The sequence below is a fragment of the Lissotriton vulgaris genome, chromosome 1_1, assembly GCF_964263255.1.
Source record: "Lissotriton vulgaris chromosome 1_1, aLisVul1.2, whole genome shotgun sequence".
NCBI classification, from domain to species: domain Eukaryota; kingdom Metazoa; phylum Chordata; class Amphibia; order Caudata; family Salamandridae; genus Lissotriton; species Lissotriton vulgaris.
In genome coordinates, this window is record NC_141685.1 from 666,227,492 (window position 1) to 666,247,990 (window position 20,499).

Below are 20,499 nucleotides of genomic sequence, written 5' to 3' on the forward strand. Positions count from 1 at the left end.
AAGTTTCAGCGCTCCGTCCATCATCTCCTTGCGTTTGCTTTGGAAGGTTCTTGGAAACCTGTTATGTCCCTGAGGTTTCACATCAGGAGGCCAGTCATCCTTCCTTTTGAGTCCCTCTAGGGTCTGGGTTCAAGAGCAGTAGGACTGGTCCTTATCACCCAGGCACGGGGGCAGGCAGCGGGTGAGCACAGCAGGAGAGATGCATTGGTACTGCTCGGTGTTGCACCATGCTGCAGAGGAGATGCGTTGTTCCGCTAGATCCACAGAGATAAGCAAAGCATCTTAAGCCCCCTTTTAAGGGCAGAGGACTGGGGTGGCACCAATAGGCAAGGGGGCAGGCAGCGGGTGAACACAGCATAGCAGCAGCACCACAAGGCAGTAGTCCAGCAGAGTGCAGTTCACCAGAGTGTCAATCCTTCAGCAGCACAGCAGAGTATCCACAGGTCCTGAAGTGTACTGAAGTGGTGGTGCCTGAGGTCCAGTATTCATACCCAGTAGTGTATTTGAAGTGGGGGAGGCGCTTCCCTTTGAAGTCCTCAAGAATCCTGCCTTCCCTGCTCTGACTCTAGACTGCAGCCCTTTGTGTGGAGGCCGGACTTTGCTTATTCAGGTATAAGTGGGGCTGTGCCCAACTCCTCCCTCTCATTATGTCAGTGATGACCATCCAAGCACACCCAAGCCCAACTTTCAGCTGCACCCAGTCATGTTACTAGAGACAGGCTACAGGCACTAAATGGATAATGCAGGAAAATGTCAACATTTTAATTGTTATTTAAAATCCGACTTCACCATAAGTAAGAATTTTTAATTCCAATTCCAGATACACCAAACATGAACTGAACTGGTTACCTGTTCCCAGTTCCCAGTTCCCACTTAAACATTACATTATAAAATGTAACCATTTAACTTCAATGTTATCCTATGAGACAGGTAGGCCTTGCAGAAGTGAAAAATGTGTTTTCACTAACAGAATATGTAAAACTTAAAGTACATGTATTACCTGTTAAATACTGTGCACCCTGCCCTCAGGAATGTCCAGGGCCTTCCCTAGGGATGGCCTATATGTATTTAAAGGGAAAGATTGTGCCTGCAAAAGATGTATTTTGCCACGTCGACATGGCAGTTAGAAATTGCACACACAGGATTCAATGGCAAACCTGATGTTTTAAAGGCTTACTTAAGTGGGTTGTGCTCTCAGTAGTGCAAGTTCACTAGCAGCTTTTCATTTACAGACACTGGGTGAACGTAGTATCAATTTACTATTCACTTAGAAGTAAATTAAATATGCCAATTGGGGTTAAGCTAATATTACCATGGTCAGGAGTGAGAGCACAAGCACTTCAACAGTAGTTAGCAGTGGAAAGAGCACAGAGTCCTAAGGCCAGCAAAAAAGATATCAGAAACAATTAGGGAAGAGGGCAAAAAGTTAGGGGGGAGGTCACCCCAAAGCTGACAAGGCTAACATATCCTCAAGGACCTTGCAGAAGACTTCAGTATAAGACACATACCTTTGCTTTAAATTGTTCTCTATTGGTATCGTTGGTGATTGTAGGCATGTTTCCCTAGTGTAAACTAGACCCACACATCAAATGGGGTAATATCAGTAATACCAATAATGCCAATATTCCAGGGAAGCACAGTCTTAGTCAGGATGACCACACAATTCGCTAAATTAACCATTCCTTAACCCTCTGGTTGCTTGACATAAAGCAGTCAGGCTTAAGCTAGAGGCAATGTGTAAAGTCTTTATGCAGTCTTTATGCAGCACATAAACAGAAATAACTTGAAAACACAACACAAGAAAAATCCACACAAATTGTAAAAAATAGAACAAACTGTAACATATTAAATGGTAGTAAAACAGCAAAACTCCAGTCAGTAAGACTAGAGACATTTTTTGTAGAAATACTACCAATAAGCACAAAGCGCCAACTGTAGTTTTCCGGTCTTGCTGGACAGGGAATAATGTCACAAGTTCGGACTGACAGCGATGAACTGTGAACCGGATGCAGGGACCAGGTTAGTCCCACTCAGAGCTGTATCTTATGTCCTTGATGCAAGGCTTTGCGTCATTCGTCATTGCTATGATATGATATGAAGCCCTGCTTTGAGGTGCGTCACTCTGTGTTGGCTCAGATGAGGCCATCAAGCTGAACTGTACGATATAGTGATGCAAGATCCAGCAATAAGCTGCATCACACTGCACCGGATTTGATTGAGCCCACAGTTAGGCAGGAAGAAGTACACTCCGATTCTAGCCAAGAGTTCAGGACCCGGGGTGTACCTGTTTAGGTGCAGGACTCACTCTAGGCAGAGGCCAGCAGCAGAGCTCAGGGAGGTCCATTTACAGGTCCAGTCAGATCCAGTGGTTGGCTGGGCAGCTGCAGTGAGGCCTGTGAAGCTTGTTGTGTACCTGTGGTTCACACAGGAATTCAGCCAACTGACCCATGGAGTCACTTTGGTTGGCTTGGGATGAAGACAAGCAGGTCTAGTCTTCTTTCTTGGACATTGAGGAAGTCCTTCATATAGCAGGGTAATCCTTTGGATGGGAGGACTCCCACTCCTACCCCTTATCTGATTCTGGAAACAGAAACAAAGGCCCCACAGAAACAAATTTCCACAAGCTTTTTCCACGGCGGATAATCCGCCGCGGAAAACCATGTTTGCACACACATGGTAATTTGGCTGGCGGTGTCTTGCAGACACCGCCATCAAATTGTGTTCAATACCCCGCGGATCAGCGGTGGACGGATCTGACGTCCGCCGCTGATCCCACCGCCATAATGATCTGGCGGGGATGTTTTCAGGGTCCGTGGCGGTGAATCCGCATCGTCCGGGCTGGCAGTGGCTTCCACCGGCCCGGAGGATGCGGATTCACCGCAATCATAATCGACCCCATGGTTAGGAAAAGAAATTCCCAACATTCTAAAAGTGGTATTTTTAGAATTATGACCTACAATCTGACTAAAGAAGATTTTAAATTACAATTTATTTTAGTGTTAACAATATATTTCCATCCGCTCCCAATCCAAAGTTTTTTTGCAAATCTTTTTATTAACTTTTGCATCATACAGCATACACAGTTGGTAGATACACATAGTATTCAGAACAGTTCTAAATGTCATCTGCAAGGTATCAATGAGTTTTCAATTTATCAACATGTTTATTGCTCATTATACCTATCAATACATTACCCTTAGGTGAAGAAACCTCCATGTGGTATACTCACCCACTACCTCCCACTTCAAGTCTGCTCTTTAGAACCCCCAGAAATTCTGCAAAGCCCCCATACCTTCTCCCATTTTTAAGGGCATCCTCTTCCTTGATACACCTGTTCTACTCTCTGACATCCACTCCTCTAAGCTCGTGGGTTCCGTCTTGCCCCATGCTTTGGCTACTTTTTGCTTGGCCTTGATATCTGGGCCTAGGCCCCCCGCCCCAATATATTTAGTATAAGGCCTTTTGCACCCAACATAACAGTGGTGGACATCACTCGGGCCAACACTCCCGCTGTCTGCTTCCAATAGGCTTAGATCTTTATTTTATTTTTTTGTTGAGAGAGTTTTATTTAGCGCTGGCAAGACCCGAGGGTATCAGGGTGCTTTACAACATTGACACAGGCAATAATATCAGACAGCAATAAGTAAAAGAAAATAACAGAGTTGAGCATTGAATCTAGGTTGGTGTAGAGAGAAACACAACATTATAGTCAAAGAGGAGATTACAAATAAGCACTATTCTTTAGTGTCCAGAGGGTTAAGGTGCCAGTTGAGGATGAGATCCTTTAGTAGCCTCTTAAAGATCATGAAGGATGCGTTGGTCCTGAGATCTAATGGGAGGGATTTCCAGATTTTAGGGGCATTGCCTGAGAAGGAGCAAGCCAGGGCTTTTTGTTTATGTTTCTTTTGGAAGATGAAAAGCAGGAGGTTGGCGCTACATACGGCTACTCAAAGCGCCTGACTTGGTGAGTTTAACCACCAGGTAGGCTGGTTTACAAGTGTAAAGAACTTTGTGAGTGAGACAAGCAGTTTTGATGTGACAGCGATCTTCAATTGGGAGACACTTTAGATCTTTCAGGGAGTCGAAGATGTGATTGTGCCTTTTTGTAGGGACGTTAACTGTTCGTGGCCCACCAGACTCACGGGCCACGGACCACCGGTCACACACACACAAGGAGGGGACACTTCACTCAGCTTGGCAGGTACGGACCGGAAGTCACGAGCGACCCCGGTCCCTTTATTTAAAACCTTCTGGCCACGCCTGGCCAGAAGGTGCTACAATGTGTGGATGTGTTTCCGGGTCTCAGCCGAGACCCGCGAAACACTAGAGCGCTACATCCCATTCCAACTTGGTCCCTTGTTTATTCTTGGGACAGGACTGTCAAGAGTCAACACACAAAATCCGCAAGCTTTACACTGGGTCTAGGGTTGGGTCTTAGATGGTAACTCTCACCTCCCCTGGTTGCTTGTGACCCAGGCTGTGTTCCTCTCATCGGTTCAGGTGCTCTCTCGCTGTCCGTTGCGTGGATGTTGCCGTTATCTTGCTCCGACCTCTCCGTTTCCTGTGTCTCACCATCTTGTCGGGTGTCCTGGCTCGCTGGGATGCGCTTGAACCAAGATATATTTCTGGTTACTACTTCGTCATTTCTCTGTGCTGTCACGGCCGTACCCTTTGTCGTCTTGATGACCCACGGGTCAACCTCGTAGGGTGTACGGAACTTGCCTCCCGGTCTTCTGGCTCGCATCAGCGCCGTGTCCCCTGGGCAGAGCTCTTTGTCTTGAGCCCTCCTCCGGTAACTGGCCCTTGCATTGGTCTGTCGCCGTCGTTCTTGGGTGGCCGCCGGTCGGTATGGCGCCACTTTCCAATTGTCCGCCATGGGCAGTCGATCCCTCCTTGGTCCGGCAAACATCAATGACCACGGGGACCTTTGGGTTGTGCTATGTGGGGTGCTCCTATATTCTCGCAGAAACAGTTGCAGTGCTAATTCGGGGTCCTTGCCCTCGACCATGGCGATTCGTAGGGTTTTGTTGACTGTCCTCATAAAACGCTCGGCCTCCCCATTCGCCTGTGGCCATTGCGGAGTGATTCTGTGATGTTTTATTCCCAGTTCCTTTACAAATTCCTTGAACTCAGCTCCTTGGAATGGCGGGCCATTGTCCGTTTTGATTCTTCGGGGAATGCCAAACAGCGCGAAAGTTTTACTAAGCAGCGGGTGGATGTTTGCGAAACTGGTGGATGCAGCCAGCTCCACCACGGGGTACTTGGTGTAACTGTCCACCATCACTACTGGCACTCTCCCATCCGGGAAACTACCAAAGTCTAGGCTGATCCAGCTCCATGGAGATGGTGATGGCTCCTCCGTGATGACCGGGGCTGGCGACTCTGGTGTGCTCGTGAGCTGACACGCTCGGCAGTTTTTTACCACGCTGTCTACCTTTTCGTCCATGTAAGGGAACCATACCTTTTCCCTCATTCTCGCCTTCATTCTTCTGGTCCCTTGGTGTCCCTCATGTGCTAGCAGGGTTGCTTGGTCTTGGAGTGTCACTGGGATGACTATCCGCGACCCTCTTGGGATTAGTCCATTGCTGGCTTTGCTCAGTTCGTTGTGCACTCGCCAAATTTGAGACAGTCGATTTCGGTCAGTTTCACTCCAGTCGCTTACGTTGCGCAGGAAACTCTACCAGGATCCTGAGTCTAGGGCCGCTGCCACTCTCACCATCGTGGCGTCATGCTCATATTGACTCACAATATCTTCGGACACCAGTGCACGGGGACATGCTAGCTGTGATATCATGTCTACAAACTCTTCCGTCTGCGATTCCTGTTCATTCCCATTTTCTTCCTTATCAGAGGGATGTCGCGACAGAAAGTCAGCCGGGTTTTTGGCTCCAGGACGATACACCAGCTCCATTTGGTAATGTTGCGTTTGAATGGCCCATCTCTCAATCCGTGGCGGTGGGTGTGGAGCGGTCCCTCTGAATAACGATAGGAGTGGTTGATGATCGGTGACCATCCTGAAGGGCTGTCCAGCAATGTAGAGATGAAAATGATTGCAGGCCCACTTAACTGCTAACGCCTCTCTCTCTATCTGAGAGTATCTTGCTTCGGTTGCCGTGAGGGCCTTGCTTGCAAAAGCCAACGGGACCCACACCCCCGGTTCTGATTCTTGGGTGAGGAGTGCGCCCAACCCTACGGGGCTGGCGTCCACCAAAATTTCTGTTGCCCTGGCAACTTCGAAGTAGGCCATTGTCGTGCTGTCTAGTAATGCTTTCTTGACTTTCTCGAACGCTTCCGCCTCTACTCTCGACCATCTCCACGCCGTTTCTGTCTTCGTCAGGTTTCTTAGCGGTTCAGCAATTGTGGCTAATTGCGGAATGAACCTGGCACAGTATTGCGCCATCCCCATGAAACTCCTCACCTCTGACGCCGTCATTGGAGCGGGGGCGTTTTTGATTGCTGACGACTTCCTGGGGTCCACCTTGACACCTTCCGCATCGAAGACATAACCAAAAAACTCAATTGACCTTTTGAAGAACTGGCATTTCTCTTTGTTCAAAGTGATTCCATATTCCGCTAACCTTCGGAGTGTCAATTTTAGTCGTTTATGATGCTCCTCACTCGACTTCGCATGTATCAGGATATCATCACTTATGTTCAATACTCCGCTCAACCCAGACAGGATCTCTCTAATGGTGTTCTGAAAGATCTCAGCTGCTGATGTTATTCCAAAGTTGAGTCTTTTGTAACGTCGCAGCCCCAAGTGTGTAGAGAATGTCGTGATGTACCGACTCTCTTCTGCCAGCCGGAGCTGATGATATCCCGCATTAAGATCTAATTTAGAAAACCATTGGGCTCCATTTAAATCGGTCAAAATGTCATCCACTGTAGGCGTGAGATGTCTCTCTCGTTTTATTGCTCTATTCGGCATCCTCATGTCTATGCAGATCCGGATTTTACCAGGTTGTCGGGGCTTCTGTGCAATTACCATAGGTGATACCCACGGGGTTGGCCCCGTTACTTTTTCAATCACGCCTTGTTCTTCAAGGTTTTTCAGCTCCTGCTCCACCGCCGACCGCAGGTGGAATGGAATCCTCCTATGGCGCAGAGCCACCGGTTGTATTGCTTTGTCTATGTGTAGCCTGACAGGCGGTCGTTTGATGGTGCCCAGACCGTTGAATAGCGAGGGGAATCTTTGTAGGAGCTCTTCGGTGTGTAGCGCCTTCACTATGTTTGCAAATGCTATCAATTTGAGGTCTTCGGCGGTATGGCTTCCTATGAGTAGATCCGCTTCTCGATCTATTACGTGAAACGTAGTAGTGATCTCCTGTCCCTCTGCTCTTACTTGCACAGTCATCCTTCCTTTGAGGGGTAAGGGTTTCGTGCTCCCATATGTGAGGATGCGTGCTTTCGATGGCAGTAGTTCCGGTCTTGGTCTCAAAGCGTTGTAGTGCTGACACCCCATCACATTGATCGTTGCCCCGGTGTCTATGACACCTGTTACTGTTGATCCATCGATCTGTATTTCGCACTTGGGTTGTGGTCTCCGTCTTCTCTTCAACTCGCTGACAAATGAGACATAATAACACTCATCGTCTTCATCCGTTGACGATTCATCTGGGTATTGGGGATGTCGGGGCTGTGGTCTGTTGCCCGTTGCAGCCGATTTCTCACGGGTATCATCTAGCGTCAGTTGTCTGACTGCCCTGTTTGGAGTTTTCTTCCCTGCCGATTCCCGACCTCTGAACGTTCCTCTGGCGCCCCCTCTGCAGACGCTTGCGAAATGGTTCATTCCGCCACACTTGGCGCATGCCTTACCACGTGCCGGACAGCCATTTTGACTGTGTTCCTCATATCCGCATGCTCCACACGGGGCTTGTCGCTGCGTTCGGGTAGGCCATCTTCCTCTGCCCCTGTTGTTGCTGCTTTTCATCGCGTCCACTCTTTCTGTCTTCACCGTCACTTCATGGCTGGTGGATGGGTTTATGGCTTCCTCCATCGCGGTGGCACGAGCATCAGACAGTTCGTGCGACCTGGCGAGCATCAGAATTTCCTCCAGCGTAATGCGCGACTGTCGCAAAATTAGTGTCCTCAAATGCTTACTTCTACAGCCCTGGATCAGTTGCGCCGTCACTTCCTTCGTTTGATCGTCGTCCGGGCAGGTGCTTATCATCTCCCTGAGTCTTGCATGGAACGCATCCATGGTCTCACCTTCTCGCTGTTTGGACTGTCTAAATTTGAATCGTTCGTAATGGGGATTTAACTGGGGGTCGAAATGGTCATTCAGCGCTTGTACCGCTGCGTTGTAGTTTGTTTCTGCTCCTGTATTTGGTAGATGCGTGAACAACTTGTGGAGTTCATCTCCTCCAAAATGCAGCAAAAGGGAGCGTTTCACCTCCTCGTCCTTCTCACGCGTCGCCGTGAAGTAATTGTTCAGGCGGCGCAGCCACATCGCCCATCTCGGTGCAGCGGTATTTGGCTCAATGTGGGCACTAAATGGCGGCAAGGGGTTGATTTGTGAGTGTGGGGAATGTTGGACGACTGTCCCCACAGCTTGCTGTGCCACTGTTCCTGCCACTGCTGCCGGTTGCGCAGCCTGTGGTGTTCCCCCTGTCGCTCCCCCTTCTTGTCCTGACATGTTAGTGTTTGACAGGTGACGTACTCCCCTCCTGGTAAGACTGTCTTCTACGTATAGCCTTGCTCCCTGTTTACTACTTGTCCTTTGTTGGCCCTAATGCAGTTGATACTTTTGACAAAATGTTATTTAGTGATATCCGGATTGGATGTGCCAAGGCTTGATGAAAAATATATTTTTCTTTTTTTTTTTCAAAATGTCATTTAATATTTTTCTAGTCGATTGGATGCGCCAAGGCTTGATTTATTGTCCATTCCCTGCTCAGCCGGGCTTCCCCCAGCGATGTAGAACCTCCAGTCCTCTCCGTGAGGACACACGCCGCACTCGCGGCCTTCAGGGACGTTTTCGCGCCACACAGGCGCCGGGCCGCTCCAGCCGTCACTTCTGCGCATGCGCGCCTCGCACGATGCAGACGCAGGCCGTCCTAGGCCCAGTATGCGCACAGGGTGACTCCACTGCGCATGCGCGAACCACACGAGGCCGCCGAAAGCCTTCCCAGGCCCGACTCGTTCCCCACAGACAGCGCCGGTCCCTGATGCAGCTCCTCACACGCTGCTTACCGGCCCAGTTCCGCGCCGCCTTCACTTCCTCTGCCTCCGCAGGTCGTCACGAAGCAGGTAGGCGCGACGCGCTTCCAGACGCGCTGCTCCGCCGCAGGGCTCACGGGCTCACCACACCAGTGCCCGCCCTCGTCGCCAGTGTAGGGACGTTAACTGTTCGTGGCCCACCAGACTCACGGGCCACGGACCACCGGTCACACACACACAAGGAGGGGACACTTCACTCAGCTTGGCAGGTACGGACCGGAAGTCACGAGCGACCCCGGTCCCTTTATTTAAAACCTTCTGGCCACGCCTGGCCAGAAGGTGCTACAATGTGTGGATGTGTTTCCGGGTCTCAGCCGAGACCCGCGAAACACTAGAGCGCTACACCTTTTGACTCCAGTGAAGATCCATGCAGCTGCATTCAGAGTAGTTCTCAGGAGAGCTAAGCGTGATTTCACTGTGCCTGTAAGGGTAGCATTCCCGTAGTCTAGTCTGGACAGAACCAGGGCTTGTGCTGAGTTTTTGAGATCATTCAGAGGAAGGTAGGGCTTGATATTATTAAGGAGTATTAAAATGTAGAAGGCACTCTTCGTGGAATCCTTTATGTATGAGCTAATGCTCAGGCTTGGGTCCAGTGTGATTTCCCAATAATTTGGTGGAACCGGAACCAGCCAAGAAGAAATTGCATGTTAGAGAGTTGATAAGCTTTAGCCACTCTTGGACTTGGTGGGCCTGTCCATTGTTGGAAAGGAGAAGAATTTCCATCTTTTCTTGGTTGAGTTTCAGGTGGTTGTGTCATAGGCAGTTTTGGGTTTTTGTTAACATATCATTTAGTTGGCATATGCCATTTAGAAAGGATACTTCCAGGTAGAGCTGGATGTCATTTGCATAGTGGTGTGAGAATATGTTTTAGAGAGCAGAGCCTTGGAGAACAACTCTGGTTATTGCAGAGGTATCTGACGTTGACTTGTTTATTTTATTTGTTGAGAGTGGTTATGAAAAATTATGTGACCGATTGTAGAACCAGGCTGTTGGCTACAATCTGTTGTTTTATAGGATTTTAGAAGAAGCTTGTGGTCGACCGTGTCGAATGCCGCTGATAGGTCTAGAAGGATGAGCAGGCAATATTGTCCAGAAACCAGAGATTTGTGAAAGTCATCAGCTATATTTAGCGAAGCTGTTTCTGTGCTATATTCTATTGTCTGATGAATGTTAGTCCAGAAGATTGTTGGTTGATCTTTTAACAGTCCCAAAGGATATGAAAAATGTGCCCTCTGGGTGACATCCTCTAACACATATAGGCACTGCTGCTCTCCCAGTCCTACACATAACTGTCCTGGAATAATAACATCTATGCAAGATCAGCAAAGGGACCAGATGAAATCTAGTACTGATAGTAATTTCTCTGGGGATTTATATCACTTCAGTTCTATCATCATCATCTATGTTCCCCAGATCACTTGACAATGTGTCTCTTAATTTCATCAACAAATCTGGGGAGTTATTAAGTAGCTTCCTATATACTAAAGCAAAGCATTTGTTAAGCATTGAATCTGCTAAAAGTTGATCTTCAAGGGGATATGTCGTAGGTAACCTATCTCCTTTCAGTAGATGGCCTCTAATGGCATGGTCAAATTGCATATATGTGTACCGCTCTATTTCAGCCCTCTCTTATTCCAGACATAGCTCAGTAAAGGATATCAATGCCTGTGCCCTCCATACGCCATCCAATTGTTTTATCCCAATTAGCTTCCATCTTGAGAAAACCGTTAGGCCACCACCCTCCCTCAAAAGGTCACTGTGCCACAGTGGGGTCCGATCTGTCTCACTATCCTAAAAAGTGTGTGACCTCCCCCAGGGGTACTGGCAGCCTGTTTGTGAGAGGGCAGACTCCTTGCTCTTCTTCACTGGTAGAGTATAGCTTTGTATTGTCACTCTGTGCTCCGCATCATGTTCAAGTCACAACTGATGGCCCAAACCCTCATCATGTTGTTGATACTCAAATTTAGTCAATGCTACCTGTTGCTCGATGGAGGGCTCTCGTGTGCCTCCTCCTAGTTCTGTTACTTATAATTGGTGCAAAATTATTACAGAAACACATTGAGGCAAAACAACTTTATAAACAAGAACCAGCCCTCTTCACATGTGGCCAAGGGACTTGGAAACTGTGCACAAAAAAACTGGTCTGGTATCTGATTTAAGAATTTGCATCCTGAAAGTTACTTTTACCCATTTGTTTACAGATTGGTTTGTCCATTTTGATCTGGGGCATGCATAAGCTGGACAGGCTAACATAACATGGGGTACAGATTCCGTAAGTGCCTTTCAGCAGGGGAAAATATTTGGTGTTTGTACTTTACTATGCCATTTACCAAGAAGGTCATTCAAGGGGAGAGTACTAAACCCAAACTGTATGTACAGCTTTCTAACATGAATTTGAATTAGATCAAGATAAGGCTCCAGGGAGCTAGCCTGTTTGTGGAGCATGAATTCTGTTGTTAGCTTCCCCCAATTGGTCCTTCAGCAGTCAACATGTGTAACCCAATCTCAATAGTGCTTCTTACCTGTATTTTTATTGGAGCAGGGATCGATTGGAGCTTTCCAAGAGCCTCCCCTCCTGATATTGCTTAACCACCGAATCTAGGCAGTTTACTTCCGTCATGGCTTTGGCATATGGCGCCAGTTCCGGGGTCATCCTGATTTTGGCCTAGATTAAACGTGGGCGGAGTTTTGCTATGTCAGTAATGGATCGTTGTCCCATATATACCATTAGGGTATGAAGTGGAGTGATCTGGGGCAACATGACTAGATTTCTTAAATATGTGTGCTCTGATCTAATGAGCTGTTTTATTTTGTTGAAGCCCCACAATTCGGACCCATACAAGGCACAACTAACTGCTTTTGCATCATAGGCTTGTAATACTTCAGCAACCGGTCTACTGAAGGAGGAACAGTGTTCTTTCCATAAGGCCCCAGTTACTTGCTTGTATTTAAGTGCCATCTTTGTCAAATGACATTTTCAGTACATTTTCTCAGATATTTAACACCTAATTAGTCAAATGTGATTACTTTTTCCAATGGTGCCCCACCCAGAGTAGGCCTACCCCAATATGATTAGTGGGGATGTAGGGTCATAAATGTTGTTTTCGATGTGTTTATCTCTGGGCCAGGATGTCAGAAGTTTTGAAATAAATTTAAGAGTAGTTGTAACCCCACGCCCCGGATTTTTGACAGGTGTGTGTGCTGTTTACTGGCATGTAGCTGGGTTCTGTTGTCTCCAAATATCTGTTAGCCCCAGTGCTTCTTCAAAGGAGGACAGTGGGCCCCCTCATTCCGTAGGTGCAGCCCTGCTAATTTTATCCATCTTTGGATCCATAACATCATTCATGTCCCCATCTAGAACTAGCGTTCTGGTAGGCAAGGCTAGTAGAAGAGTGCTTATGTCTCGAAGGGTCCCAGCATGAAGATGAAGAGGGATGTAAAGGGAGCATAGGTTAAACGTGCAGCCATCCCACATACCAGTAACTGCCACATATCTACCTTGCGGATCAATCCATAAATACTGTTTGGTAAAGTGCACTGAATTCTTGAGCAATATTTCCACCCCTCTTGAATCAGTGGTGTAGCACAAATATGGCATCAATGTGTAACTAAAGTTATCAAGGGCCCAATTTCCCATGGCTTTAAGGTACATTTCCTGGATCAGAACCACATCAGAGGCTTGCTGTAGAAATAATTGTAGGACTAATGTTCGTTAAATCTTGTGTCCCAACCCATTGACATTAAACACCCATATATTCAGATATCTTTGTGAGTGCTGTGCCTTTGCGACATAGATGTTGTATAGGTGAAATCTTTTCTCCCCGAGAGCACCCATAAGCAGTCCTGGTCACAGAGAGCCCTAGAGGGCCATCCCTCCACTTCCATTTCTCCCAAATATATCTTTCTGTATTGATGCATCCTTGTAGCAAAAAACAAACAAAAATGTTCTTAGTAACCCCAATAACACACCCCTCCCTGCTGCCCTACACTGTGAGCCTTAAAATTCCCACCCCTTCAACTTGCAGAGTGCCTTCTGCCCATTAAGTAACAAATGTGCACGTGGGTGGGCTGCTAAAGCCACCACAATGTATGAATGGATGAACAACAAAACTAAATAATTCCCACGTAAAGGGCTTCTCCAGGAGATCTGATAACAGTGCCTATTACATTGTCATTTTTATCAAGGGCAGATCATATCTCTTTCACAATATCTCCAAAGGAACCTGAAATGGTACAGTCACTAAATCGTCTCCAGACTCCCATCAATCAAAGTACATGAATCAATGAAATAAGAGACAAAGGTGTCCGCATGCATGTCCATCAGATGATCTGGAGATTGATGCCCTCCAGGGGAAGTTTGACGTTATGGTGTTGCACCTGACCTCGAATCTTGAGCATCTTTTGTCTTATCCCCTTTCTATTCACCTGTCGCCAACCCTCTAACCAGTTCCATATCTCTTCTGGAGAGGTGAAGCGCCTCGTTTTGCCATCCGCAATAACACGAAGCTTGGCTGAATACATCATGTATTTATACTATAGAGAGCTCTTTATTGACTCAAAACTCAATTTTTGTCTTGGTACCTGTAAGGTGAAATCTGGAAAGAATCTGATGTTTGAGTTATCTATATATAGGTCTCTGTGACTTGTATAGCCTGAGGGATGGAGCTGCAGTCTCTATAATTGAATATCCTGGTGATTATGGTGGGATGGAGGGGTACCCGGCTTCAGTTGAGTCCAATCCAAAGATAGTATATATTAAATGTAATAAGGTAACCCAGTGTTAGTCAATGGGAGAGACAGAGCTAACAATGATGAACCATGACTTTAGGAGTTTTCACTGCCAGGACATGTATAGTTAAGTACACATGTCCTACTCTTTAAATACAATGCACCCTGCCATATGAACCTACCTTAGGGGTAACTTACATATATTAAAGAGGAAGGTTTAGGCCAGGCAAAAGAAATATTTTGCCACATTAAAATTACAGTTTAAAACTGCGCTACAGTCTGCAGTGGCAGACCTGAAACATGTTCAAAAGGCTACTTGATGGGCATATGTAGTGCTATTTACTGGAGACTTAAAAGTAAATTAAGTGCAAGCCAATTTGACCATGCCTAAAGGAGAAAGCACAGTGGTACAAAAGGGGGTGGCGACGGGCGGAGCATCTGAACCAATCAAACACTCACACCCAGTCAACAGATCTGGGTTTAATCCATCACCATTCTTTAGCCCACTCTGCCACCCCAGTTCAGACATGGCCATATGCAAATCAGTCCTACCCTGTACCTCATGGGAACAGTCCAGCCCGAACTGCCAAACCATGCCTTCCCTGGACCGGAAACAAGCTTCCGAGGACCGGTTTCTGGCATTTTAGCCGTCTTCAGCCCGGCTTGCTAGAATCCAGTGGCAAAGTGAGAAAGGGACTCACGTCTGAGCATACCCTGCCAACTTATGGCAAACAAAGTGGTACAAAAGGGGGTGGCGATGGACGGAGCATCTGAACCAATCAAGCACAAGCACTTTATCACTAGTTAGCAGGTGTAAAGTGCACAGAGTCCTATTGTCAACAAAATCAAATAAAAAAAAAACAGGAAGAGTGAAGACAATATGTTTAGGAGAATACCACGCCAAGAGTGTCAGGTCTAACACAGTAGAAACCGCCTTTATGTACATATTGACCATAGAGTACTGGTCTTCCATTTACTGAGAATTCTTTCCAAGCTCAAAGTGAATTTAAATATTGTACTAAGTAAGATAGATAATACTGGGATGCAGCATAAAACAAAATGGCAGAGAGATGGATTGCCAGCTATATGTTGTACTTCCAAAGTGATTGGTAAAGATTAAGATAGTACTTGGTGACTAACCAAAATCCCATTGGCTTCTCTAGAGACTGCTGAAGAGGTCCTGTATGGAATCTCATGCTATATCCCTCCATGTTAAGGGGTTTATTTATGAGCCCTTGCGCTACTTTTTCCCCGCTGGTGCGTCATGTTTTGTGACGCACCAGCAGAGTAAAATATGTGCCTTGTTGCCCCATATTTACAAAGTGGCGCATCTAGGTAGATGCGTCACTTTGGAAACCCCTGCGCCACATTATACCTGCGTCAGGTATATTGAATGGAAGGGGGTCGTTTTGACGCAAGAAGAGTCATAGAAGTGAACATTGAAATCTATAAGATTTCACTGCGCCATTTCTTGGATGCTAATGCGTCAAAATCTTACGCCTGCCTCAGGGCAGGTGTAAGACTGACGCAGGCACTAACAACATGGGACTTGCGTGGGTGAAAGTACACATTTCTGGAGTTGTGTCACTTTTGTGACACACTCCAGCAATGCGTCACTTTTGCGCCTACAGATACGTCAGAAATACTGACATATCTGTAACTCTTTGCGACATGATGCGTCATACTGTAAATATGACGCATTGTTAGTGTCGCAGGGAGAGCGCAGTGAATAGTGACGCAATAGCCCTTCTTAACACATCTATCAGAACTGGAATAGTCCCTGATTCTTTTAAAAATGCAGAAATTCTAGCCATTTTAAAGAAACCCGGGCCGACCCTCAAGTATTGAGCAATTACCGCCCCATATCTCTACTGCCATACTTGAGCAAGATTTTGGAGGCACATGTGGCAGATTGTCTCAGTACCTTTATAGAGGAATCAATGTTCCTCAACCCTCATCAAGCCGGCTTTAGGCCAGCCCACTCAACAGAAACAGTCATCCTGACAGTCATGGATGAACTAAGAAACGGGGCCGATCATGACTCCCCACAGGCTCTGATTCTTCTGGATCTGTCTGCAGCTTTCGACACGGTCGATCACTCCATCTTGATCGACCGTGTCCACAGCGCAGGCATTCAGGGCCCAGCTCTTGGGTGGATACAGTCCTTCTTAAAGGACAAATACCAATCAGTCCGTCTAGGAAACTTTGGCTCAACTAAAGGGAAACTCCAATGCGGAGTCCCTCAGGGATCTTCCTTATCCCACCTTTTATTTAATCTGTATTTGCAGCCCCTAATCCACGCTCTGAAAGAAAAGGAAGTCTTGACGTTCAATTACGCAGACGACCTGCAACTAATATTCAACATCCTACCGACTAGATCGTCTGAGATAAATCTACAATCCATAATGACATTTATCAGCAATTGGATGAATGACAACCAACTAAAGTTACACCCCGATAAAACGGAGCTAGTCCTGACTGGTGGCCCCTCAAACCCATGGAAGACCAATTTTTGGCCCACATTTCTGGGTCCGCCCCCCACCCAGGGTCCACTGTAAAAAGCTTGGAGGTCCTGATTAGCAGCGACTTATCAATGAAAAATCAGATAAACTCCGTGTTCTCGGCTTGTTTCTTCTTCCTACGTAAAATCAAAAAGATTAGAAGATTTCTATCAACACAAGCCCTTACCTTGGTTGTCCTGGCGCTTACAATCTCATGATTAGATTACGCCAACTCCCTCTATGCGGGTATTCCTGCGTATCAAGCCAGACGCTTGCAACTAATTCAGAACCACGCAGCCCGGCTTATCTTTCAACCTCCGGCTAGTCAGCATATCAAACCTCTGCTGAAACAACTCCATTGGCTGCCGGTGGCTCAGCGTAGCTCTTTTAAACTTGGATGCATAATTCACAAGGCGCTACAAAACAAAGGCCCAAAGTTCATTGCTGAAAAAATCCATAAGTACATCCCCCCCGCATCCTTCGTTCTTCCAGCCACAACCTCCTAATTACTCCTAGGTTCAGGCGCGCTAAACACGGGGGACTTAGGTTCTCTACGTTAGCTCCTAAACTCTGGAACTCTATTCCTCCATTAACACCACCACCAACGCTCATCTTCTTTTCAGAAAACTGAAAACCTGGTTATTCCTAAAAGCTTACGATGAATAGCTCACTGACTTAGCTTAGTCCGGCCGTGTTCCTGTAGCGCCAAGAACTCAATCCGGTGAACGTTGCGCTCTATAAGAACTTTTAACATAACATAACATAACATCGCTGTTTTTACGCAGTGATGCATACATTTTCATAAATGAGACCCCAAAGAGTCGTGAGGAGTGCTAGCTTCAAGTAGACTGGAATGATTAGCACTCTTAGTTCTACTCTTACTAGGAACCAACTCGGGGAATCTGCACTTTCCCCTGAGAATGCAAGATGCAATACCACCCTTGAGTTATTGGCTCCCCAGCAGGGAAAGTCAGTGTTCAAAATGAAATGGTATTAGCCATGAACAATATTATTTATGTTATTGAAATAAGGGATATGTAATTGTACGACCGGCTCAACTAGTTTCCTATTGTATAAGGGGCATTAATGTTGTTGCATGCTTTTGAAAAGTTCTCAATATGGAAGTACACGTGTTTGGTTTTGAAAATGTAGATTCAGACTACGCCCATTTTCAGGTACTCACTTTTGGCACAAAACTTTGGGGCATATTATCAAGGACAGGCGATACATTATCGCCGCTTTTATCGGCAGGAAACTGCCGATAAAGCGGCGATAATGGCCTTGATAATATGCTCTATGAATTCCAATCGAAGCCCATGTTCGATGTGAACACATCGAACATGGGCTTCGATTGAAATTCATAGAGCATATTATCAAGGCCATTATCGCCGCTTTATTGGCAGTTTCCTGCCGATAAAAGCGGCGATAATGTATCGCCTGTCCTTGATAATATGCCCCTCTATATTTAACAATTCAGCGTGTTATTGAGCAAATGATGATCGCCATAAAATATTCTGCAATGTTTATATACCTTTTGTTTATGTCACTCGAAGTTCGTCTTCTTAATTATGTGTTAATGTTTTGCTTTAATTCTTAAAATACTAATATGCTGAAAGTATGACATAAACATTGCAAAGTTGATCGGTAAAGCGTTATTACTCTTCCTAAAACGTTTTAAAACGTCTATGAAAGTATTAGTTAACATTTATGGCTTTATCCGAATTTATGACCAGGTTTATGTGTCCGGTGAAAGTTGTCTCGTCGAGCAGTTACGCTTACAAACTCTGCCCTGAAAAGGGGAGGCAAAGTTCAAACTGAGCATTTTCTTGCAGTAAAAAAAGCTAATGAAGACATGTTTCTTCCTTCGCAGGTCCAGAATATGTCTCAGTCCATTGAGGTCTTGAATCTGAGGACACAACGAGATTTCCAGTATGTCTTAAAAATGGAAACACAAATGAAAGGGTTGAAAGCCAAGTTTCGTCAGATTGAGGATGATCGAAAGACTTTAATGACAAAGCACTTTCAGGTAGGATTTTGTTTCACCACTAACAGTGGACAATCGAGAACGTTATGTACTACACTTCTGGTCTCAAAATGTGGTTGCAAATTGCGACTAGTCTTTTGCAACCAGATCCTATTTTTGGAAACCGATATATGTACTAATTGGATGGTTCCCAAAATAAGGGCTGGAACCGAGTTGGAAACATTAGGTAGACCCAAAGTTGTGACTCACTTCATTTCCATTGGTCAGTATCATAGACATAGTGGTATACAAGGGTCATCAGACCATTACGTCTGTGATTAACTTCAAAAAAGTAACTTTTTTTCAGCAGTCCAATTTTCTTAAAGGAAATTGAGTTGCTTTAATCAAAAACGTTTTTTTGAAATATTTTGGCAAGAGTTTGCACTGGTCTTATGGACCACTGCCTCCTCCGCTAAATGTTTTTCCACATTTCACAAACAAAGAAAGAGTCCAATGGGGACCCTGATGCAGAGGTCGGACCCGGGACCAGGGTTCAATTCCCGTCACGGCAGGGTCTTGGGCTCAATGTCCGCGGACCCGATAATTCTCACCACGGTGCCTACTCTAATCATGGGTCCCACTCGGCAACTCTGGGCAATAGCTTGCTTAATCTCCACACCGGCCCTAATCGCTAAGGATGCCTGGCTTCACCTTGGGGTGCCCAGGAGTGGGCGCCTCACAGGAACAGGCCAGGATGGGTTCCTCAGCGGTAAGGTGCGGGGACAGACTGGTAAGTGTAACCAGGCGCTTTATAAGCTCAGGATTATTAAATCCTCATGTTTCAATTTAAAAATAAACAGCACATCATTAAGATTGTTTCATGTAAAGCGTCACGGTCTGTGCGGGTAAGAGGGGGGGCTGGGTGGGGGGGATTTTGACAGATAACCACGAGGGAAACTTAAATAAATAATGAATTTTCCTTTGTGGCCATCTCTTGAAATCCCTTCACACTCGGCCCCACCACATCACCGCTCTTACCTGAATGGATCGCGGCTAGTCACTCGCATAGTTGCCAATGAATAGTGAATTATAAAAACTGAGCAGCATTTTGGGGCTTGCAAGAGGTAAGAAATCGATATACAAATAACAATACTATACAATCACAAAGTATGTTTTTGGATCCTATGACGATCCTTTCTTTTGGAAGACTTGCTGTTCTTTGCACTACTGTGCAGCTGCACACCACTTTAAAACTTAAAATGCTATACATACTGCAATTTGCAGCATGTAAATGGGACTGCCATCTTGGGATGGCAACTGATTAGGTCTGTTCAACAAATGTTCAAGAAAAACTAATAGACATATACATATGTCAATGTTTTCGCAACAATTAAAATCATTTGTGATTGCATCAGTTCCCATTAATATTTAAATAAATGGATACATGAGCTTTATTTATACTTAATTTGAGGAGAATAAGATAGCGTGAGTGGTTTTATTCCAATTCTTATTCGACACTTGAAATACATTTAAGTACCTTCATACTTATCCTTCTTTAATGTCTAGGGCCACAGAGGCTGTACTCAAGAGCTATTTTCAAACAACAAGGGCTTTATCATCTTTAGGCTTGATTGACCATTAAAAAGAGGAGGGGGACATGGAGTTGTTTACAGGGAGCAGATCAAAACCAGATTAGTCGCCTCATCAAATGAAGACTGTGAAGCCCTTTTACTGGCGTGAAGTAACCAGAAATAATTCCCTTAGAGGTCTACTTATTTATCGCCCACCTGGTCTGAGAAATAGATTTCTCAATTCCATTATTGAACTACTTGAAGGTTTAAAGGTTTAATTTGCAGCTCTGAATCGACTATTTTGGGGGACCTACACTTCCATCTTGACCAAAATGAAGAAATAGACTCTAGGGACCTTTTGGAGACTGTGAATACCTTTGGGCTTACCCAGTTGATACAGACTCCTGCCCATATTGCTGGCCACACACTGGATGCCATCTTTAGCAACCATGACCTGGTTGCAATTCCAGATTTTACTTCTCTTGGTCTGACCACTCTGCCATTGTCTTTGAGCTTA

At 45.9% G+C, this 20,499-nt stretch overlaps 1 protein-coding gene across 2 annotated transcripts in view; it reads left to right on the forward strand.

Moving 5' to 3' along the window:
• OLFM3 (olfactomedin 3) overlaps positions 1 to 20,499 on the forward strand; it is a 675,349-nt gene that overhangs the window by 446,608 nt on the left and 208,242 nt on the right. For both annotated transcript variants that reach the window (XM_086954320.1, XM_086954316.1), the window contains exon 3: positions 18,319 to 18,474. In XM_086954320.1, coding sequence (XP_086810446.1) covers positions 18,319 to 18,474 — 156 coding nt within the window. The remainder of the gene's footprint in view (positions 1 to 18,318; positions 18,475 to 20,499) is intronic.